Source organism: Guillardia theta (assembly GCF_000315625.1).
Source record: "Guillardia theta CCMP2712 unplaced genomic scaffold GUITHscaffold_241, whole genome shotgun sequence".
NCBI lineage: Eukaryota > Cryptophyceae > Pyrenomonadales > Geminigeraceae > Guillardia > Guillardia theta.
In genome coordinates, this window is record NW_005434435.1 from 21,040 (window position 1) to 37,216 (window position 16,177).

The 16,177-nt window shown below is 58.3% G+C and overlaps 6 protein-coding genes across 6 annotated transcripts in view; 2 read left to right on the forward strand and 4 right to left on the reverse strand.

Moving 5' to 3' along the window:
- Positions 1-3: 3 nt before the first annotated feature.
- GUITHDRAFT_82519 (hypothetical protein) lies at positions 4-2,138 on the reverse strand (the record flags this gene model as incomplete). The annotated part of the gene is made up of 3 exons (XM_005819159.1): positions 4-225; positions 539-1,591; positions 1,695-2,138. Coding segments are annotated over 3 exons (1,719 nt in total), but the record flags the coding sequence as incomplete, so codon positions are not given.
- A 5,289-nt stretch (positions 2,139-7,427) lies between these two features.
- Positions 7,428-10,127, forward strand: GUITHDRAFT_121593 (hypothetical protein; the record flags this gene model as incomplete). The annotated part of the gene is made up of 1 exon (XM_005819160.1): positions 7,428-10,127. One exon carries the CDS (start codon positions 7,428-7,430, stop codon positions 10,125-10,127), a length of 2,700 nt encoding a protein of 899 aa, XP_005819217.1.
- Positions 10,128-11,734: 1,607 nt separating this feature from the next.
- GUITHDRAFT_82508 (hypothetical protein) lies at positions 11,735-12,841 on the reverse strand (the record flags this gene model as incomplete). Its single annotated transcript, XM_005819161.1, has 2 exons — positions 11,735-12,040; positions 12,155-12,841. Coding segments are annotated over 2 exons (993 nt in total), but the record flags the coding sequence as incomplete, so codon positions are not given.
- A 486-nt stretch (positions 12,842-13,327) lies between these two features.
- On the reverse strand, positions 13,328-13,780 carry GUITHDRAFT_45271 (hypothetical protein; the record flags this gene model as incomplete). Its single annotated transcript, XM_005819162.1, has 1 exon — positions 13,328-13,780. A coding segment is annotated over one exon (453 nt), but the record flags the coding sequence as incomplete, so codon positions are not given.
- Positions 13,781-14,130: 350 nt separating this feature from the next.
- Positions 14,131-14,328, reverse strand: GUITHDRAFT_59603 (hypothetical protein; the record flags this gene model as incomplete). Its single annotated transcript, XM_005819163.1, has 1 exon — positions 14,131-14,328. A coding segment is annotated over one exon (198 nt), but the record flags the coding sequence as incomplete, so codon positions are not given.
- Positions 14,329-15,101: 773 nt separating this feature from the next.
- GUITHDRAFT_121595 (hypothetical protein) overlaps positions 15,102-16,177 on the forward strand; it is a gene marked incomplete at both ends in the record, with an annotated part of 1,483 nt that continues 407 nt past the window's right edge. Inside the window, one exon of the mRNA XM_005819164.1 lies at positions 15,102-16,124. Coding sequence (XP_005819221.1) covers positions 15,102-16,124 — 1,023 coding nt within the window. The remainder of the gene's footprint in view (positions 16,125-16,177) is intronic.

Consider the following 16,177-nt stretch of genomic DNA (forward strand, 5'->3'; position numbering starts at 1 on the left):
AGCATACCGCAGCACCTCCAAGTGCCCTCCCTGACTCGCCTCATGCGCGCATGTCCTGCCGTCATTGGCCTTCTCCCTTAGCAGCTCCTCCCCGCATGTCTCTACAGCATACCGCACTACCTCCAAGTGCCCTCCCGCACTCGCCGCATTAGGGCATGTCCTGCCGTACTGGTCCTTCTCCCTCAGCACCTCCTCCCCGCATGTCTCTGCGACATACCGCACTACCTCCAAGTGCCCTCCCGCACTCGCCGCATTAGGGCATGTCCAGCCGTCATTGGCCTTCTCCCTCAGCAGCTCCTCCCCGCATGTCTCTGCGACATACCGCACTACCTCCAAGTGCCCTCCCGCACTCGCCGCATGAGGGCATGTCCAGCCGTCATTGGCCTTCTCCCTCAGCAGCTCCTCCCCGCATGTCTCTGCAGCATACCGCACTACCTCCAAGTGCCCTCCCGTACTCGCCTCATGCGCGCACGTCCAGCCGTCATTGGCCTTCTCCCTCAGCAGGCTCCTCCCCGCATGTCTCTACAGCATACCGCACTACCTCCAAGTGCCCTCCCTCACTCGCCAAGTGCGCGCATGTCCTGCCGTCATTGGTCTTCTCCCTCAGCAGCTCCTCCCCGCATGTCTCTACAGCATACCGCACTACCTCCAAGTGCCCTCCCGCACTCGCATAGTGTGCGCATGTCCAGCCGTCATTGGCCTTCGCCCTCAGCAGCTCCTCCCCGCATGTCTCTGCAACATACCGCAGCACCTCCAAGTGCCCTCCCTCACTCGCCAAGTGCGCACATGTCTTGCGATACTCGTCCCTCTCCCTGAGCAGCTCCTCCCCGCATGTCTCTACAGCATACCGCACTACCTCCAAGTGCCCTCTCAGACTCGCCCATTGCGCGAATGTCGCGCCATGTTCGTCCTTCGCCCTTAGCAGCTGCTCCCCGCATGTCTTCCCAACATACCGCACTACCTCCAAGTGCCCTCCCTCACTCGCCCAGTGCGCGCATGTCCTGCCGTCATTGGCCTTCTCCCTCAGCAGCTCCTCCCCGCATGTCTCTACAGCATACCGCACTACCTCCAAGTGCCCTCCCTCACTCGCCCAGTGCGCGCATGTCCTGCCGTACTCGTCCTTCGCCCTCAGCAGCTCCTCCCCGCATGTCTCTACAGCATACCGCACTACCTCCAAGTGCCCTCCCCCACTCGCATAGTGCGCGCATGTCTTTCCGTCATTGGCCTTCTCCCTCAGCAGCTCCTCCCCGCATGTCTGTACAGCATACCGCACTACCTCCAAGTGCCCTCCCGCACTCACCGCATTAGGGCATGTCCTGCCGTACTGGTCCTTCTCCCTCAGCACCTCCTCCCCGCATGTCTCTGCGACATACCGCACTACCTCCAAGTGCCCTCCCTCACTCGCCCAGTGCGCGCATGTCCTGCCGTCATTGGCCTTCTCCCTCAGCAGCTCCTCCCCGCATGTCTCTGCGACATACCGCACTACCTCCAAGTGCCCTCCCGCACCCGCCAAGTACACGCATGTCCAGCCGTCATTGTCCTTCTCCCTCAGCAGCTCCTCCCCGCATGTCTCTGCAACATACCGCACTACCTCCAAGTGCCCTCCCTGACTCGCCAAGTGTGCGCATGTCCTGCCGTCATTGATCTTCTCCCTCAGCAGCTCTCCCGCATGTCTCTGCAGCATACCGCAGCACCTCCAAGTGCCCTCCCTCACTCGCCAAGTGCGCGCATGTGCTGCCGTCATTGTCCTTCTCCCTCAGCACCTCCTCCCCGCATGTCTCTACAGCATACCGCACTACCTCCAAGTGCCCTCCCTTACTCGCCAAGTATGCGCATGTCCCCCCATACACAGCCTTCGCCCTCAGCAGCTCCTCCCCGCATGTCTCTACAGCATACCGCACTACCTCCAAGTGCCCTCCCTGACTCGCATAGTGCGCGCATGTCTTGCCGAGATCGTCTTTCTCCATCATCAAGGTCTTCAGAGTCTCTTTCCCGCATTGTTTCTCTACCGTCTTCAGTACCTCCACATGCCCATACTCCGCCGCCCAGTGCACCATCGACTTCCCTTTCTTGTCCTTCGCTCCTACCTCTGCTCCTGCCTCTATCAGCTCCCTCACGCTCCCCGCCCTCCCCAGCATCCCCGCTACATGCAGCCCTGTCCTCCCGTCCTCCGTCCGCTCGTCCATGTCGCATTCGGTCGCCTTCAGCAGCCCGATCAGCTCCCCCTGTCCTCGTACCACCGCCGTCACTGTCGGCGGCTCCCCGTGCTGGCCCGACCTTGACATCGACAAGCCGTACATCCCGCACAGCCTCTTGCTCTGCTCTCGTCTGCCGTCATCGTCTGCTGGAGTCCGCGAGCTGATCTCGTACATCAGACCCGCCATTGTCCTCCAGTACACTGACTGCATCGACTCCTCCGCAAGTGCTTGACATTTGTTTTGTCCCTGAGTGTCTTCGATCCAGTGCCTGAGCTTATTGATCGCCATGTCCTTGACTCGGTTCGACAGCTCGATCGCCTCCTTGTAGTTTGACTCGTCGTTGTACCAGCCCGACTCCCTCGCCCTGCTCGCCTCCACCAGCCCCCAGCTCTCCTCCACGATCGACCCCACAAGACCCTGATGGTACTTATAAAATGAATCGTATAATGCTGTCCTGAGCCGCTCCTGGATCCTCCCCTCCCACCCCCTCACGTCTCGCTCTACCTCCCTCGCCAGGTTCTCCATCAGCCCTACGTACAGCTGCTTCCTCTTCCCCACAAAGTCCTCGATCGTCAAGCTCATCGTGTTCGCGTTGATCTTCAGCTCCAGCACCTTCACCCGCCTCCCCTCTACCTCCATGTACCGCGGCGTCTTCACCACCTCCAGGTACGACAGCGGCGGATACAACATCTCCCCCTCCCCCGGATACTGAGACACAAACGTCAAGCTCGCCCCCCGGTCGATCGCCCCGCAGCTGATCTCGAACACGATCGACTCTCCCTCCTCCCCGGCGTACTGCATCGCCTTCCTGACGTCTGTCGTCGTGCTCAGCAGCCCGTACTCGACTCCTCCGGACACCCCGAGCTCGTCCACGTTGAGGAAGCTCTCCGGCAGCCTCATCCCCTTCAGCCCCCTCCACACAACCCGCAGCCCTTCCGGCAGAGGCGTGTGACGAGACAGCTTCACGACCCCGCTGACGATGCAGTGGATGGTCGTCGTGTACTTGTTGGGGAGCTTGCTGGAGTCTCGGAGGAGCTCGTTGGGAGCTCGAAGAACAGAGTTGTACTTGAAGTACATCGGCCCTGTCATAGCAAGCCTCTTGTCAGCCTTCTCACGCTCTCTTGCTCCTCTTTCCTCCCCCATGCTCCTTCTCCCTCTCTCGCTATCTCTCTCTTACCTGTGTAGAGCTGCAGCGCGATCAGCTCCGCCTCCTGTAGCCCCGCCTTGATCGCCGTGTCCAGCCCCTTCAGCTCCTCCATCCCTCGGATCACCCGCGTCCCGTCCGACAGCCTCCGCCTCCTCTCCGGGTCTGTCACGTTGAGCCACTCCTCCTTGGCTGTCGTCGTGATGTTGTAGTTGCTCGTCGTGAACGCTTCCTCCGCGTCCTTGCCCTTGCAGTGCTCCTCCTCTATCGCCTTCATCAGCTCCGTCTGAGGTAGCCCGATCCGCTCCATCAGCCCCCCGTAGTACTCCTCGATCTTCCCGTACACGGCCTCGCGTACCTCCCCGCTGCCTGTACCGTCCGACTCATTCACCGCAAACTTGCTGTTGTGCGACGTCGCACCGTCTCCTCCCGCCCGCCCTCCTGCCTCTGCCGGCCTCCTCAGCGCCTCCTCGAGCCTCCTCCCTATCGCCGTCTGCCATAGAGCCGATAGAGCGCTTTCCGTCATCCCCTGTAGCCCCGCAAGAGGACTCGCCGCGCTCCCGCCGGGGATGCACTCCGCCATGACTCGGAGGATGTTGAGGTCGCCGAGGCTGCTGGTCTTGCGCTCGAGCTCCCACTCTCTTGCGACTCTGACCTCGTAGTCGTCGTACGAGAGCCTGTCAGGGCTGAGGGCCGACGCGTCGACGCCGAGAGCCATGCGGAGGTTGTTGAGAATCGTTTTGTATTCCTTTGAGTCTAGAGGGGTCTGAAAGAGCTTCTTGAGGTCAGAGCTGATGTCGTCGGGGATAGTCCAGCTGGTCGTCTGCTGGGCACTAGCTGGTGGATGAGCCGTGGGATTGCTGATTTGAGCGAGAGCGGAGGTGTGGGCGAGCAGCACTTCATTCTTGACTCTCAAGGTCAAGAGCTCACGCTCAAGCTCTATGATCTCTCTCTGTACATCCTTCCCCATGCCGTACCAGACTAGCAGGAGGGGACAAGGCTCAGCAGATCTCAACGCCTGTCACAAGCGTCATATCATCGAGAGTTGCTTTGAGGGGTGATTCGATCTTGTTGTCTTCCACAAAAAACTAAGGCTTGTCATCTACACACAGCACAAGTTTCTCTCCTTAGGACTTTCAGAGAGCTCTAGGACAACACAGTCACAGCTGTGTCATCGCTAATATTCACGAGGATATGAAGGCTTTGATCCCATCATGTGCCGTGAGCTCTCTGTCCGTAGAGTTACAATCATTTGTTCCCTTGCAAGAATCATTCCACATTCTTAATTATCTCTTCTCTTAACTTCCGTTTTGTTGGAAGGGAAAGAGGGAAGAATGGCAGTATAACAAAAGGAAAAGCGCATAACGTTTCTAGCTTCCCTCTACTTGCAAACAAGAATGCCAAGAAAACATACAACAACCAGACAGGGAATATAATTCCCTCCTCTCATCTCCCTCTTTTTCCCTCCTCTTCTCCTTTCTTCTGTCTGCTGTCACATCTCCATCTCTCTGCAGCAGTTACAAGACATCTCTTACACTCTAGCGACATGACAAGCTTGTCGTCACCCTCCCTCAAGCTCCTTCCATCCTCTCTCCCTCTCTTCTCCCGCTCTTCAATCGCTTCCATTGTTATAAGCACTTTCACGACCACCCCTTCCTGTGACATGACCCTACCCTACCCTATAGAATACCATGGTTTCCGCGAATTAGATACGGGTGGAAAGTACCAGCCTACCCTACCTCTCTACAGAGTTAACATTCTCCCACCCCACCACTTGAATCAGCGGGTTTGAGGTACCCCATCCACCCTTCCAAAAAGTCTACATGGACACCCACCATATGATAACCATTCGGGGAGAAGAGGGAGGGTGGGGGTACCATCTCACAAGACCACCCCCTGTACTGAAAGCACACGTACACCCACCCTACCACCCGTGTGAGACTTCAGCGTTTTAGGAAGGGAGGGCCTACCAACCGTACGGCCCTTTCATCAGCCTACTACCCCACCCCTGATCAGAAGTCAACCTGTTATTGTGGAGAGTACCGCGTCTGATCCCATCAGTACGGGGGGTGGGGGTACCCGGGGTAATTACACGGGTACAGGTAGGGTACCCTACCCTCTCTACATCACTGTTATTCTCTTAAAGTACCGGTATCAGACTCTGACTTAGGTGACCGACGGTAGGGGTAGACAATGTCGCACTACGTCAGTTGCTTTTGTCCGTTGGACTGGTCTTTACTCAAAGTTTTTAGACATTAGGTATCAGCAAACTTTGAAATCCTCCCCTCTGATTTCAGGATATCCGCAAAACTCTGTATGTACCTCCCGGAGTCCGCCTGAATCATGTAGTCACCAGTTACCCGGTAGTACGGTAACCATTACCGGCCCCCAGTGCCGCCGCCCGGGCTCCGACCCGCCGGGGCCCGGGTCACTGAGGCCGGTGTACCGTACCGGGGCCCGCTGAAACTTCCAGGAGCGGCAATGGCGCGTTCAGCTAACGGTACGGTACGAGCCTCGGAGCAGATGATGAGGTGCAGATGCAGTCCGTGAAGGAACGAGGGGCCGTGTTCCCAGGAAACGCAAACAGTCAGATCAGATCACACAAAAGCAGTATGTTGTGATGATGCAAGTGCGATGAACGAGTTAGAGAGACAGATCAGGTGGTGTTCGATTGGCGGGAAGAAGAAGTCGCTGAGAGTGAAGTCCTCAAACCCAATGAGATGCGAATGAGATGGAAAGCGAAGACGTTGAGATCTGATTGAGAGGAAGCAGAGTGAGTCAGCGACAGTCTCCTGATGCTGGTCTCTGAGAGGAAGCAGAGTGAGTCAGCAAGTCTCCTCATGCTGGTCTCTTGAGAGGAAGCAGAAGGCGGCGCTGCTCGTGGCCGTGGCGCTGGGGTGTGTGAGGGGGGAGGAGTGAAACGAACTCTGATCGATCAAACATTCAAGATCCGGAGTTACACACTGTGCGAGCGAGTGCTCAGTGACCCGAGGAGCAGTAATGAGATCAGAGCCGGGAGCAGCTGAGATCCTCTGATCAGCACACGATGACTCTTGGGACAGACGATGCTCGGCACGAACCAACTTGTCTCTTCGTCTCGGGTCGACGCGCGGCGTCAGGTGACCGATGGCAGCGTCTCACGCGGGAGAGTGGAAGAAGGTGTTGCCAAGACAAACAAGAGTCCGAGCAAAGTGACTCTAGAGCAAGATGGAAGAAGGTGTTGCCAAGACAAACAAGAGTCCGAGCAAAGTGACTCTAGAGCAAGATGGAAGAAGGTGTTGCCAAGACAAACAAGAGTCCGAGCAAAGTGACTCTAGAGCAAGATGGCGTGATGGGTGCGAGGGAGAGATGCATGGGAGGAGAGAAAGGAAAGCAAGTGATCATTCAATTTATTGACTGAAAAAGAAGGACAAACCGGAGCAAACAAAGGAGGGGAGGATAGAGCCAACAAATCCGCCTCAATAAAATACTAGGAAACGAAGGAGGCAGCGAAAACCGGCATTCAGGAGGAAGAGGTTGGAGACCTTGTCTTGTCCAAGGGGAGGATGGATGAAGACATCGGGGGGGTTGGAATCGCGTCCATGAGAGAGGAAAGAGAGTGACTCAGTCGTCATGCTTCTGATGGTGGTCTTTGATAGCCACGTCAGCGGTCAGCACAAGACCAGATCCATTCCTCAGCACCACCCCCTCACCCACCACAGGGCCGAAGCCACCCCTCCACCATAGTCCATACACGCCAACTCTCATTAACGGGTAACCCGGTCCGAGTCACTCGATCCCTTGCCAGAGAAGATCTCGCGAGACATCCTAGTAGCCTATGACCTGTCTACACACCCGGGTGCTATCTAGCCTAACAGTCTGACCTGACTACGGGTACTCCTGAGCTCGGTCCTCGGCGTTGAGCCAAGTAGGTTGGCGAGTGTCTGCCGGTACACTCGGAGGACTGTTTACGAAGCGGTGGCTCTTGCACACAGTCGCTCGGAGCTTGCGGAGTTGTGTGACACTGGAATGAGTTTCAAAGTCTCAAAGACTTTGAAATTCTCGGGACTCGACGGGCGGGATTTACCTCACCTAGTTATGAGGCGATGTTGGTATTGAGCACTGAGACGGCTACTGTATCGGGGTATCTCTACCAGAACCTGACGGTCCAAAGAGCTCAGTTTGGATCATCTGCTCAAGAGTTCTTCCAAGGGATCTCAGTGAACTATCTATTCAGCCCACGTGTCCTTGAGCAGTCAATCGATAAGACGGCAACCAACGCAAACTTCTCAAACACTTACGGACTGCAAGCCGGAGATCTTCTGTGGGCTCTGACAGGTGTAAAAGCCCATGAAGGGGGCAATTTGGGGTACATAGAAGTGATGGAGTATCAGTCGGACGGCAGTGTGCGTCGAGAAATGATCCCTGAATGCACGATATATCAGATTCCCTTCTCGCTTTCGCAGGCTACCAGCGTGTCAGCGGGTGCGCTTGTGCAGACAATAGCGAAGCCTGCCTACTTCAACCCTCCATACATTATCGATTCCGATGATACATGGGTAACAATGTCGAGGACATCCGACTTTGCAGTTGGAGACATCGTGAGCGATGGCTCTTCAGCTCTCGAAGTGACAGCTATCAACACTGCAGACAGCAAAATCACATTAAAAAGATTGTTTGATGAAGATCAAGATCCTCCTTACACAGGGTACCTTGTGAAGATTGAGGGTCTGAGGCTCCTCAACTCAACTCTTGACACAGACGTTATGGACCCTTCTGACTCTGCTACCTTCAGCATCTCCTTGCACACTCTAGTCTCAGACTTCTACTCCCCGGGTGACTTCGTGTGGATATGCGACGGGTCTAGAGGCTTGTTTCGAGTACAAGCTGTCGGAGATTACTCCATGGACGTTACTCCATACAGTATTATTCAAGGAATATCATTCTCAAAAGACAAAGCAGTATTGTTCAAGTACGAGAGATTTGACGTTCTGAACGGTGACGCGTTATCCCCCGGTGACAGCGTCATGTTCACGTGGGGTTATGTCATATTCATGTTGTTTGCTTCTGTCGATCTGTTAAACACGGGTGGCACAGCACAAGTCATCTCATCCTCTGCGAACGAAGTCCGCCTCACCTTCACCTCAGGAGGATATGGCCCAGACCATACTATTGCATGGTTTTATGACGTACATTTCACCCATCAGCTACTGCCGATCTCCAAGAAGAGCTTCGCCACGTCCAAGCTTGCTCTAGACATTGACTCGACCGTAACGCGCGTCATCCTCTTCGACGCCTCCGGGTTCCTAGCCGGCGACAGCATCGTCATCGACGATGAGATCATGACCATAGACAACCTCAACGGCAACCTCCTCCATGTCTCTCGAGCTCAAGCAGGCACCGCTCCTGCTCCTCACAAGCTCGCTGCATCAGTCGCATGGACCGCTCCCATAGCCAAGACGTCCTCGCCAGTGTCTGCCGTAACTCCTATGACTCGGCGCGACCAGCACCTGAGATACATTGCCCAGCAGGGCTCCATCGCCCTTCCCAGCTCGATCTTGCAGGCCTCCAGCAGCTACCAAGACGTCTGGGCACAGCTCGACGAGGAGATCATCATGATCCGGCAGCCCGCCTCAGGTGTCGTCCCCGAGGATGATCGCGGGCTGAGAGGAACGTCGGCGACTGCTCACGTGACCAACACGCCCTACAACATCCCCAACGCGGTCTTCTCCTGGCAGCTCAACGTCAGGTCAAGTCTGCTGGGCTTGTCGGGCTTCTCAGCTCTGCCTGTGTACAGCATGAACGCTGCTGGAGTGATCGCAGTGTCAGGAGTCCACGTGCTGTCGGGAGGAGCCGGAGTGACAAGCCAGCCATCCTTCCAGCTGAGCCTCAACAGGTTCATCGACAGCGACGCCCAAGGGCAGGCGGTCGGAGGAGCGACTTACTCCTACCGCCCTCTGATCCAGCAGACTTACCTCGGGGTCGACCTGACAAACAAGTTCACCAAGAGACTCATCAGGCCAACTGTGACCTACCCCGTGACGTACCAGCCTTGGAGGTTCCCAGCAGACCCTCTCCACTTCCAGGACAGGATGGACGGGTATGACCCGAGCTCAGACAGCTCACTGCTGTCTCCTACCAACGGCTCCAACGCCATCAACGCCAGCTCTCCGATCCCTCACGAGCCAGGCTCGCCCGTGTTCGTGCTCGACTCCTTCGGTCAGATGCTCGGCGATCAGGCTGTACCCCAGCAGAGCCTGTCGGTGTCAGACGGCGGCGCGTACTCCTACTCCATCACCAGCCGACCGTCCGTGCTGGACTCTACCTGGAGCAGCCCGGCCCTGCTCATCGTGTCGACGTCATCGGCTACGACAGCCGACATGTACTTCAACGACACCATTGCGGGCTCCTACTCCAACGGTCAGAAGTCCGCTCTGCTTTCTGCTAGCAGCAGGATGTTCGCTTGGAAGACAGACCCGCGCAAGCTTGCTGTGATCGTCGGGGCCTCAGCAGCAGCCATGTCTACACAAGCAAATGCAAGCTCGTCGACGACTCCAGCAGGAGGTCAGAACATCGGAGCCATCATCGGAGGCGTCATCGGGGGCGTGGTAGGAGCAGGTCTGCTCGGCCTGCTCGCCTACAAGCTCCTCCTGCTCAAGGCCGTCGGCAAGGCAGTAGACGTGGAGATGGTGCCTGTCTACCTGCCTCAAGCCTATCCTGCCCTTGACGTGGAGTACGCCGCTGCAGCTGCGATGCCTGTTGGTACTCCAGCGTACGGCCAGCAGCCCATGGCTCTCGGCATGTGAGAAGCGCGGCTACTTGATGATCCGGCAGGCAGCGGCTGATGCTGCTGTCTGCCTCGTAGAGCTCGATACGAGCGATCCTTTCTATCGCATGAGAATGAAAATGATTTGTAGAATCAAGAGAGGAGGAGGTAGAGCTTGGGAGGTACGCGAGACTGACACAGCGAGGCAGGTAGCAAGAGATATGACACTCACTGCAGGACATCACAGGAACACCTTTTCAAGGGAGCGATGCTACTGAAAGAACATCACATCTTGGTAAGCACATGGATGGAATCCCTGAATGTATTCGAGGTTTGTCAGGGGCAAGCTGAATCTGAAAGAGGCAAGTCAAGCCAGACATCTGCCCAAGGTTTCTCAAAGCATGAGTGGATTCAGTCCATGCAGGAGAGGGTGTCGTCAAAACAGGCTCCTCCCTTCTATAGGTTTGAAGTCTCGAAGAGGAGAGGAGAGGAGAGAAGCGGAGAGGAGATCAGGAGAGGAGTCTTGTTACACTTCCTTGACCCCCACTTTCTTTCGTGCTTCTGGTTTCCAGGTGACTTCGGGGACTCTATGACCCCTTCCTCGGACGCATTGAACTGGCACCCACACGCGTCAACTTCCACAAATTGGATTGGTAGGGTGATGCAACCTGATAGTGAGAGGTCAGGGAGTGACGTCACCAGGCGAGGTAAAAATATAGAGAGATGCAACAAAGTTGAGACCAGGTCCTGATCTTCAGTATCCTACGGGTCTTACAGATATGTTACTCAGAATACCAAAGTTTAGTGGAGTAAAAGCGAGCACTAGCCCGCATAGACAGACATTGGGGTGGAGGAAGAGAAGAGCTGAGAGGTAGAGAGCAAGACGCGCTTCTATCAGGTACAATCAAGGCTGACCGCAACATTGCCCGACAAGCTGAGAAAGCTTCAGCCCCCTGCTCGACGCTCGTCTCACCGCCAGCTCTTGCCCCTAGCAGCACCAACAAGCTCTGTCCCTTCCCCGCCATCCCCGCCTCCCCTCCAGCTCCACCACGACCCTCCCCATCACTCGGCATCGCGTCGCTCGAGCACGGACCTGAGCCGTCGGCCCGCCTCAGAAGCACGGGTGTCGGGGATGTTGGGAGGCAAGGCGGCGCCTCGGAGCCGTCGGATGCGTCGGATGTTGTACGAGTTGTTGCTAGCAAGGCTGCTCAGAGCCTCCATCGCGCTATCCTCCAACCACCCGCTGCCCTCATGCCTTTGCATCGCCCTCACTACCGCCTCGATCGCTCCCGCCTCCCGCGCCCGCGCCTGGCTGTCTGCCATGCCCTCTGTCATGCTGCGCAAGGCCTTGCATCCGTCACGCGGTATCCATCGGTCGCCTGCGTGCGTGGACATGGCGCTGTCGACGGCCTCGATCGCTCCCGCCTCCCGCGCCCGCGCCTGGCTGTCTGCCATGCCCTCCGTCATGCTGCGCAAGGCCCTGCATGCGTGACACTGTAGCCATCGGTCGTCCACATGTGTGGACATGGCGCTGTCGACGGCCTCGATCGCTCCCGCCTCTCGAGCCCGCGCCTGGCTGTCTGCCATGCCCTCCGTCATGCTGCGCAAGGCCTTGCATGCGTCACACTGTAGCCATCGGTCGTTAACATGTGTGGACATGGCGCTGACGACGGCCTCGATCGCTCCTGCCGCCCGCGCCCGCGCCTGGCTGTCAGCCATGCCCTCCGTCATGCTCTCAAGGGCTTCGCATGCTGACCACTGCAAGCACATCTCGTCTGCGTGCGTGGACATGGCGCTGACGACGGCCTCGATCGCTCCCGCCTCCCGCGCCCGCGCCTGGCTGTCTGCCATGCCCTCCGTCATGCTGCGCAAGGCCTTGCATCCATCATTTTGTAGCCATTTCTTGTCTGCGTGCGTGGACATGGCACCGACGACGGCCTCGATCGCTCCCGCCTGCATGGCCGGGAGCTTGTTCTGCTCGTGGCCCTTGGCTATCGCTGTCATCACTTGGCATAGACCTTGCTGTATCTTCGCGTTGCTCTGGTGCCTGGTCATGGCGCTGACGACGGCCTCGATCGCTTTCGCATCTCTCGCTGTGCCCTGGTATCGGAAGTACTGCATTGTGTACTTTAGGGCCCAGCACGCAGCCTGCTGCACTTTCAAGTCGTCCGCGTGCCTATCGAGGCATCTCATGACGGCCTCGATCGCTCCCGCCTCCCGCGCCCGCGCCTGACTCTCATCCCTGAAGCTGATAGTGTTGTCCAGGGCCTCGCACGCAGCTTGCTGTACCCCCGCGTGGTCTGCATGCGTGGACATGGCGCTGACGACGGCCTCGATCGCTCCCGCCTCTCGTGCCCGCGCCTGGCTCTCTTCGATGTGATCGACTATATGCTTCAGTGCCCAGCAAGCAGCTTGCTGTACCCCCGCGTCGTCCGCGTGCGTGGACATGGCGCTGACGACGGCCTCGATCGCTCCCGCCTCTCGTGCCCGCGCCTGGCTCTCATCTCTGAAGCTGATAGTGTAGTCCAGGGCCTCGCACGCAGCCTGCTGTACCCCCGCGTGGTCTGCATGCGTGGACATGGCGCTGACGACGGCCTCGATCGCTCCCGCCTCCGACGCCCGCGCCTTGCTCTTTTTGATGAAACTGACGGTATGTCGCAGGGCCCAGCACGCAGCCTGCTGTACCCCCGCGTCGTCCGCGTGCGTGGTCATGGCGCTGACGACGGCCTCGATCGCTCCCGCCTCTCGCACCATGACTTTGTCAGCCTACCCGTTCCGAGCCATGCTGACCAAGGCTTCGCACGCAGCTTGCTGTACCTCCGCGAGAGCCTCGTACGTCCTCATCTCCTGCATCACCGCCTCTATGCTGTCGTCAGCTCCCGTCCTCAGCAGCCTCCATGCCTCCCTTGCCGGCTGCCCTACCGCTGCCGACGCCCCGACCGGCAGCGCCTGAGCTCTCGTCCTCAGCGAGCTGAGAGCGTCGCTGCCCGTGGACTCCAAGGCGGTGCAAGCTGACCCTTGCAGCTCCACGAGCTCTGCGTACTTGCGCTTCCTGACTCTCCTCGCCACCGCCTTGACACCTCCCCCCGCTGCCTCTCCGATCCTTCTCCTACCTCGGCATAGCGACTGGTTGCCGGCCCCTGCCCGCTGCTGTCCAGGCGTCCTGTCTGACCCTGTCCATGCAGCAGCCCCCTCACCCCCCTCCGCTCCGGCTCTTCCTACAGCTACCGCAAGCTCGGCGAACCTCGGGCGGTCCTCCTCCCTCGTCGCCCAGCAGCTCTCCAGCAAGGCCCACAACCCGTCCGGGCATCTTCCGAGGAGGTGCTCTCGAGGCAGCCTCCCACCCCCGCACACGTACCCGATCACAGTCGGGTCCGTCATGGGGTAGTAGGGGGTCATGCCCGAGGTCAGGATCTCCCAGCACGTGACCCCGTAGGCCCACACGTCGCTCTTCTCCGAGCACCGGCCTCTCTGCATCGACTCTGGGGGCATGTAGCGCACCGGCAGCGCTCGCCCCGCTACCCTCCCGTCACTCTCGTCCACCAGCTCCCCTGCCCGCCCGTACCCCGCCACCTTCACCGACGTCCTCCCCACGTCCTCCTTGTCGAAGCCCATGACCAGCACGTGCCGAGCCGCGAGGTCCCGGTGCACGACCCGCTGCTCAGCCAGGTGCTCCATGCCCTGCGCGATCTGCTCCATCATCGCCGTCTGGTGCCCTCGCGTCACCTGCCCCGCCAGCCTCCCCAGCAGAGCCTCTCTCAGCGACCCCAGCTCGGCGAGCTCGGTCAGCAGCAGGGGACAGCCGTCGGCGTCCTGGCTCTGCCCCATGTAGCGTACAAGCCGAGGATGCGGCCCGAGCTGAGCATGACCGCGGCTTGTCTGCCGCCGTCGTCTTGCATGAGCTTGAGCACGGCTACCTTGATCTTGCCGGGCCCTGCCCTCCTTCCTTGCACGCGGAGGTGACCTATGTAGAGGGTCTGGGAGGAGCCTGCTGTGATAGGCTGCCCCTCCATCTCCACGTCGTGGCTGGGGACGAGCAGCGCGTGTCGCTCCTGCCACTCCTGGATGGCGCTGCGGAGAGCGAGGTTGGGTACAAGGTGGTTAGAGGGGAGGAGGACGCCGGTGAGGGGGCTGGAGAGACGATGGCGGAGCCAGGTCTCGATGGAGGATCTCTGGTAGGTGTGGCCATCGCAGCAGGTGACAGGGTCGGTCATGAGCGCCATGCTGATGGGGCAGAAGAAGGACCGTAGCGCTCCCTGGTCCGCTGCCATGGCGGGGCAGAGGAGCGAGGGGAGGTGAAGGGAGGGGATAGGGGGGTACGTGCAGCGAGGGAGAGAGGGGGTGCGAGGCCGGTCTAGGGAGGGGTAGGGGGTGGTAGGAGGAGGGGAGAGGAGGGAGGAGGGGTGGTCCAAAAAAGAAAAGGGAGTGTAAAACTAAAAAAAAGAAGGATATGTCTTGTTGCTGCCTTTTGTGTGCGATGGTATCTTGCGGGTATGTGTTGTTGCTGCCTTTTGAGCATTTGGTACTGATGGTCTGAGGCGGATGGCTCCGTTATCAAGAGGAGGAGATCATCTAGGGGGTGCCGAGAACTGAGTCATCTAGGGGGGTGGGGGTGGAATCCTTCCTACCGAGAACTGTGTCATCTAGGGGGTGGGGGTGGAATCCTACCGAGAACTGTGTCATCTAGGGGGTGGGGGTGGAATCCTACCGAGAACTGTGTCATCTAGGGGGTGGGGGTGGAATCCTACCGAGAAGACGGGCATGTCGCTTGTTTCTTTTGTCGGCGGCCTCAAGCAGAGGAGCTCTTCTGGCCTGCTGCGCTTGTCGAGGTAGGCGATTGTGAAACATGGATGGGTGATCGGAGGTGAAGCCGGCGAGTAGAGGAGTGTGACGCAGCAGGAGTGAGGTGCCATAGATAGTGAGTCTGTGAGCGGAGGATCGGGAGGATTTCGCGGAGAGAGATTGAAGTGTCTGTTGCATGCTGACGGTTGCTTCTTTATGGTTTGCCAGTGCAATGAAGCATGAAGCAAGCAAGGCTTTCGAGGGACGTGCGGAGCGGAGAGCAAACGGCACGACAGGTAGAGGTCCGCAGTTGCCTGATCGTGAGAAACAAGACAATCAAAGTCGGTTTGCATGGAGTCATGACCGGTCACACACGAAGAAAAGGCAGGCAGATGTCGCAGGAAACGAGATCGAGATCGCGAGGGCATCCAAGTTAGTCGACCAGACAGCCAAAAGCTTGTCGTTGCGCAAGAGAGAGGCTGAGCTGAAGGAGGCTGAGGTCACAGGAGACGAGATCGAGATCGCAGACGCCCTCCTGAGAGTCAGGGAGGCAGAGCTGGAGGAGGCTGAGGTCACAGGAGACGAGATCGAGATCGCGAAGGCACGCAAGTTAGTCAACAAGGCATGGCTAAGCTTGTCGTTGCGCAAGAGAGAGGCTGAGCTGGAGGAGGCTGAGGTCACAGGAGACGAGATCGAGATCCTCAAGGCACGAATCAGGGTCAGGGAGGCAGAGCTGGAGGAGGCTGAGGTCACAGGAGACGAGATCGAGATCCTCAAGGCACGAATCAGGGTCAGGGAGGCAGAGCTGGAGGAGGCTGAGGTCACAGGAGACGAGATCGAGATCCTCAAGGCACGAATCAGGGTCAGGGAGGCAGAGCTGGAGGAGGCTGAGGTCACAGGAGACGAGATCGAGATCGCAGAGGCCCTTCTTGCCCTCAGGATGGCAGAGCTGGAGGAGGTTTGGCTGAGAGGAGGCCAGATAAAGTTCGAAAGGGCAGTCGAGCTAGCCAGGCAGGCAAGCATAAGCTTGTCGTTGCTCAGGAGGACGGCAGAGCTGAAGGAGATTGAGGACACAGGAGACGAGATCGAGATCGCAAAGGCGCGTTCCAGACTGACACAAGCAGAGCTTGACGAGGCGAAGATCAAAGGAGACAAGATTAAGATTGCAGGGGCATATCTCAAGTACAGGAAGACATACCTCGATATGATTCAAGTCACAGGAGACGAGATCAAGATCGCAGACGCCCTCCTGACAGTCAGGAAGCAGAGCTGAGGAGGCTGAGGACACAGGAGACGAGATCGAGATCG